Raw genomic sequence first — 6079 nt, 5'->3', positions numbered from 1 at the left:
CATCCACTGTCTCCTGAAATTGGCCTGGACCTGCTCTGAAGAAGGGACCAGAGGTAAAAATCAAACACCGAAGGTGAGTTACCAGAGTGAGCCTGACCTCAGGAAAGCCTCTGAGCACACTGAACACGTGTATGGGCATCGGGCCTGAAGGAAAACTCACATTTTCCCACCAGCACTCTCCCATTTAAGTGAGATCACACCTGGCTGACGCTTCTCACCCAATAAAACCAACACCCGAGGCTATCACGCCGAGCTTTATTTTCCTGGTCTTTTGCTTCTACTCCAGTTCTCCCTTCCAAGGGCACATTGAGTTCCTTTCCCTCGGGAATCACTCGCTCAACCCAGTCCCAGCCCAACACCGGGCAAAGAGCGCCCTTATCCCCACAGAGCCGCCCGGCACCGGGAAAGCCCCCGGGGCAGAGCGGGGATTTCCCCATTGAGGGCCCTCGGGAGCGCTCCCGAACCCTCACGGGCCGCGGGGAGGCTCCCGGTCCCTCCCGGACTCTCTGAGGCCATGAGAACGCTCCCGGTCCTTCAGGAGATCTCCAGGGCCGCGCGAACGCTCCCGGGTCTTCAGGAGATCTCCAGGGCCGAGCGAACGCTCCCGCTCCTTCGGGAGATCTCCAGGGCCGCGGGAACGCTCCCGGTCCTTCGGGAGATCTCCAGGGCCGCGCGAACGCTCCCGGGTCTTCAGGAGATCTCCAGGGCCGAGCGAACGCTCCCGCTCCTTCGGGAGATCTCCAGGGCCGAGGGAACGCTCCCGGTCCTTCGGGAGATCTCCAGGGCCGCGGGAACGCTCCCGCTCCTTCGGGAGATCTCCAGGGCCGCGGGAACGCTCCCGCTCCTTCGGGAGATCTCCAGGGCCGCGGGAACGCTCCCGCTCCTTCGGGAGATCTCCAGGGCCGCGGGAACGCTCCCGCTCCTTCGGGAGATCTCCAGGGCCGCGGGAACGCTCCCGCTCCTTCGGGAGATCTCCAGGGCCGCGGGAACGCTCCCGCTCCTTCGGGAGATCTCCAGGGCCGCGGGAACGCTCCCGCTCCTTCGGGAGATCTCCAGGGCCGCGGGAACGCTCCCGCTCCTTCGGGAGATCTCCAGGGCCGCGGGAACGCTCCCGGTCCTTCGGGAGATCTCCAGGGCCGCGGGAACGCTCCCGCTCCTCCCCGGCCCCTCAGGAGCGCGCGCCCGTCCCCCCGCCTGTTCCCTCACGCGCTCCGGGCCCGCGCGCACTCACCGCCCCACGCGCCGGCCCCGCAGATTCGCCGCGCGCGCGCGCGCGAGGAGGCCCCGCCCCGCCCCGGGCCCCGCAGATTCGCCACAGGCCGGAGAATCGGCCGCGCGCGGACCCGCCGCCCGATTTACCCTCTCGGGTCGAGCGTTTCCCGCCGGACGCTGTTGAGGAGCGGACCCGCGTTTCCCGCCGGACGCCGTGGCCATGGCACCGTGCGCTTCCGGTGCGGCCGGCCGGGCTGGGACAGCGGGAACGAGGCCGGGATAGCGGGAACGGGACAGCTGGAGAGAGGCTCAGACAGTAGGAACGGGGCCGGGATAGCGGCAGCGGTACTCTCCCGAGGACGGCAGCCGTGCCCGCGGCGTGGGAGGGAGCAGCGCCCCGGAGTCCTCAGGCCGCTGCCGCCACAGCGCCCGGCCCGCACGGACGGCGCTTTGAAAAGGCGCCGCTGGCCGAAGCCTCAGGCTCGCCCATGGCAGCGGATAGCAGCCCCGGCAGCAGCCACGGCTCGCTGGGCAGCCTGACGGCGGGCGAGGTGCTGGTCCGCTCCACAGCGGTCCGCAGGCAGCAGCCCCCGGCCGGCGGACGCCAAGTGACGGTCGCTGTGCAGAAGCTCCGTGCCGGGGGCTCGCCCTGCCCGGGGGATTCGGCTGCAGACGGAGCTCCCCGCGTCACCCCGGCCGCGGTGCCAGCCTGGGCTCCGTGCGGGGCAGGGAGCCCCCGGGACTTCCCCAGCGCCGCTCCAGGTGCGTCAGTGACCGCCGCGCTCGGCTGAGCCTGCTGCTGAAAGCGCTGAGAGGCGACTTCAGCCACGGAGGAGCTCTGTAATTAAGGAATCTCCGTGTTCTCGTACCGCAGTTGTCCCCAGTTGTTCCCGAACTGTTTTGCACCTGGAAAGCGAGTCGTGTAGGCTGTGAGGCCCTGGCACAGGTTGCCCACAGACATTGTGGCTGCCCCATCCCTGGGAATGTTCAAGACCAGGTTGCTTGGGGCTTGGATCAGCCTGGGGTAGTGGAAGTTGTCCCTCTCCGTGGAGGCGGGCTTAATCCCCGTTAAACATCCCTGTTTAAAGGATATTTAGTAATCGTCTGTTTTTCAGAGGTTTCCCCATGCTGTAAATCAAATTTCTCATTCAGACTCAGAATTGATTCATGTTTTTAAGCTTTAGCTCAATTTCTGTAGTCATTTGTCTTAGAGGGTCATGATGTTTAGGCATTCAGAGAGAAGGGAAGTGTGGATCTGTACAGAAAATGCACCACAAATTATTCTGACCACAGTAACACTGCTTTTATTTTTTAGGAGTCCTAAGCACCACGGGATATGCAGAATGTCTACTTCCAGTCAAAAATTCAGAGCCTATGTTTTTATCTCAAATGGTAAGAAAAGTTGCTGTTCCTTCCTTCAATCCTCAGCTAAGAGAACACGGTTTTCCTCAAGAAGCTGTAGATCCTCTAAAAGTAGCACAAGGTTTTGGCTCAGCCTCTGCACCACAACTGTGCAACTGCTTTTCCTCTTTGAATTGTTGCTAATGTGGTGGTACTGCTGGTATATTTGGAGGGGCTCTGTTTAATACTGAACGTCAGCAGTGCTTAATTCTGTGTGAATAATCCTGAATTGTCCAAGATTAGCAACTTCTCTAAATTTAAGCGGGTATTTGTGGCTTCTCTGGCCATAAATGAGGAGAATAAACTTGCTTAGCACTTAGAATATGTGGTTTTAATTTGAATTGTGTTTTTGGAATTTTAGTCCCCGAAATGCTGTGCAAGTTCTTGTTGCAATTATATCAAGATGGACTGGCATCACCATCAGTCCTTTATTAGAAATCCTTTCATGCCTTCTTTCAGTGTACTTCTTTGTGACAACTCTGACTCCTTCCCTCATAGGCAGCTTCACACAGAACTGGCCTTTTTTTTTTTTTTTTTTTTTTTTTTTTTTTTAAACACACAGCTCAGACTCCTCTCTGCATAACTGGCTGAAGCCCAAGCCATCCCTTTCCCAGCCACCTAACCCTGTCTGTCTCTCACACAACACCTCCTTACCTTGTCTGTCCCTTACCTCCTCACAGCACAGCCAGGCTCCATCCCAAACTGCAGCAAGCCCTAACTCAAAGTGCAACTGGTAGCCAGCTAGCCCTCTCTTTTATAACACCCAACCTCACTGGGCAGGCACAGATGTTTTCACTCCTCAGTAATCAGTACAGCTGGAATTCATCAGGAGAGATTGCCTTCTGTACTGTCCTTTCAGCCTACCTTCCCACAAGTTCTTGACACCAATGTCCAGACCCTTCTGTGGCAGAGGTCATCACATTTTGTGCCAAGACCTTTGTGTTGCTGTGTGCACATGGTTCCAGTTGTGTACTCAGCAATTCCATCTGCCTCTAAAATTTTGGCTGCTGTTGGCAGAGACTTTGATCTCTACTTTTTCTGCTCGTGTTCTGAAGGATTATCCTGGAGAAGCTGCAGCACGAGATGATTCTTCACTGCTGCTGGAGGACAGTAGAGGACCTGAAGGTAAAACACATCAATTACCATTTTTTTTGTTTTTTTTTTTTTTTTTTTTGTAAGGAGACTGATTGATTAAAGGAAAAGGGGGCTTTTAGGTATTTTCATCATAGAAACTTCTGAGTGAAAATATTCAAAGGTTGTTTTGATAAAAAGGTGATAATTGTAACAAATGTTCTTAAATTTTGCAAATTTACCTCATTCTTGCTGGCATTACATTCTTTTAATTAACTGAGTGGGACTTCTGCCAATGTACCAGAGTGTTGAGATTTCTTTTTTTAACCAAACTATTAATGTCTCTGAGTAGACAGTTTGGAGAAGGGTCTTGTTTTATCCACTTTCCTCTTGTGAATTGCTGTACTACAAAGTCATGTTTTTCTTCAAGCAGCCTATACCAAAAAAGTGTATTTCTAATCCTTAAGAATCCTAGGAAATCACAATGTCAGTGTCTTTTCCTTTAATTTCTGAATCTGCCAATTTCAATTAGATTTAGGGAAGTGAAGGCTTTTTAAAGAAAACACAGTTATGCAGGTTTCTTGGATATCTGGAGCTGTGTAGAGAAGAAAAAACACAAATCAATACCCTAGTAGAGACCAAAAATCATAATTTTACACTCACAGGCAGCAGCTACCTGACTTACCAGCATTTGCTTCCTCTGCCCAGCAAACAGTGGGTGAGGGAGAGCCTGCAATCTTTTCAGCATGATTTGCACCTATTAAGAAAATTTGTCTTAATTTATGGTGATAATAGGGAAATACTGTTTCTGAAGTTTTCTTAATTATTTTTTTTTTCAAGTTAGAATTTTCAGCATTTTATGGACTGGGTTTTCCGAGCTCAAGTTACCTACCATTGACACTTTACTCTCCATTATTGGACTTTATTGGTACCAGCATTCAGTGCTATAAAAATTGTGTTAAATGAAGCCTGTTCTTACTCTTATCATTATTTAAGTTTTCTACTAACTGAAAGGAAACAATTTGTTGTTGCAATAGATGATGTGGTTCCTGCAGGCAACAGATTCTTCACAGCAAAATTAAATGTGTTAAAATAATACTTTGTCTCTACCTGTGAAAGAGACATTTTGTGCCAGTTATCTCAACCAAGGATGTTTGTCCTTCCCCACAGATGATGTTGTTATTTCTCAGTATGATACTGGCCAGAAAGAGGCTCTGAGAGCAGTATTAATGCAAAAGTAAGTGTGAATTGTTGTTGGTGTCTGAGCTGTTCTGTTTCTGTGTAAGTACTTCAGTAAGTACACCACTTCAGTTTTTGCCAAAATGCATAGCTGGTAAGGAAAAAATGTTCTTTTACTGTTCTCTGTCAGTGTTCTTTTTCTGGGTATGAAAGTGTTTAGAGTTGATTTTATTCCCTGGAGTATCTTGTGTTAAGACTTCCAAGATAAATGCTTATATGGTGATATCAGTGCTCTATGTGGGAAATCATTTGCTTGGAGGAGATGTGGAGAAAACGTTTACAGGCACTTTTTTATATTTATAGGACTCAGATTATTCCTGTTCATAAGGAGGTGAAGGTGCAGCTCTTGGGAAGTGCCCCCACAGAAAAAAGGGAAAGTGCTGGGGGTGACACCAGGTCACCACCCAGGGAAGTTGATTCTGCAACAACCATTGCAGCAGCCACTGCTGCTGCCATTGCCACTGCAGCTCCACTTCTCAAGGTGAGTGAGTAGCTCGTGGGAGTAGCAGATCTTTGTCCTCTTAAAATAGTAAATGTGCCAAACAAGCCTGAAATTGTTGCTAGTAGCTCCAGAGAGCCTGAATGTGTCTGCTCATTGCTTTGTTTGTCAGCTCACACTCACTGACCAGTATACCAGAGGGAACTAATTTGGTTTAGCTAAATGGGCAGAAGACAGAGAACATTTTATTTATTTATTTTTTTATTTATTAGAAATTCACAATATTGCTAAAGCACCAAACTTTATTGCTAAATAGAATTTTGTTTCTTTTGGGATTCAAATCCAGGATTCTGTGAAGGATGTTTTTTGTTCTTTTCATGCTCACACATCTTCTGCAATACTGTTTTTTTTTCTTCCTTCCCTTTTTTAAAATTTCTTAATCCTTTCTTGCAGGTTCAAAATGATTTGGAAGCAAAAGTGAACTCAGTTTCAGAACTGCTTCAGAAGCTGAAGGAGACAGACAGGCAGCTACAGCAAGTGTCTGAACAGCAAAAAAATATGAAGGCTCAACATGAGGAGCCCCACTACCACCAGAGAGTCAGTGAGCTTGAAAAGCAAATGAATGCCTTCATGGTGCAACGGATTCAGCACTTGGAAAAGCTACAGGAGCAACAAATGAATATTCAGGTATCTAAATCACAAAGCAGAAAGTTCAGG

At 50.1% G+C, this 6079-nt stretch overlaps 1 protein-coding gene across 1 annotated transcript in view; it reads left to right on the top strand.

Moving 5' to 3' along the window:
* Positions 1-1700: 1700 nt before the first annotated feature.
* Positions 1701-6079, top strand: part of KIAA0586 (KIAA0586 ortholog) — a 70624-nt gene continuing 66245 nt past the window's right edge. Inside the window, exons 1-6 of the mRNA XM_062495760.1 lie at positions 1701-1974; positions 2528-2604; positions 3669-3738; positions 4855-4921; positions 5227-5404; positions 5816-6049. Coding sequence (XP_062351744.1) covers positions 1701-1974; positions 2528-2604; positions 3669-3738; positions 4855-4921; positions 5227-5404; positions 5816-6049 — 900 coding nt within the window. The remainder of the gene's footprint in view (positions 1975-2527; positions 2605-3668; positions 3739-4854; positions 4922-5226; positions 5405-5815; positions 6050-6079) is intronic.

The sequence above is a fragment of the Cinclus cinclus genome, chromosome 6 (assembly GCF_963662255.1).
Source record: "Cinclus cinclus chromosome 6, bCinCin1.1, whole genome shotgun sequence".
NCBI lineage: Eukaryota > Metazoa > Chordata > Aves > Passeriformes > Cinclidae > Cinclus > Cinclus cinclus.
This window is presented reverse-complemented; position numbering and strand designations above follow the sequence as displayed.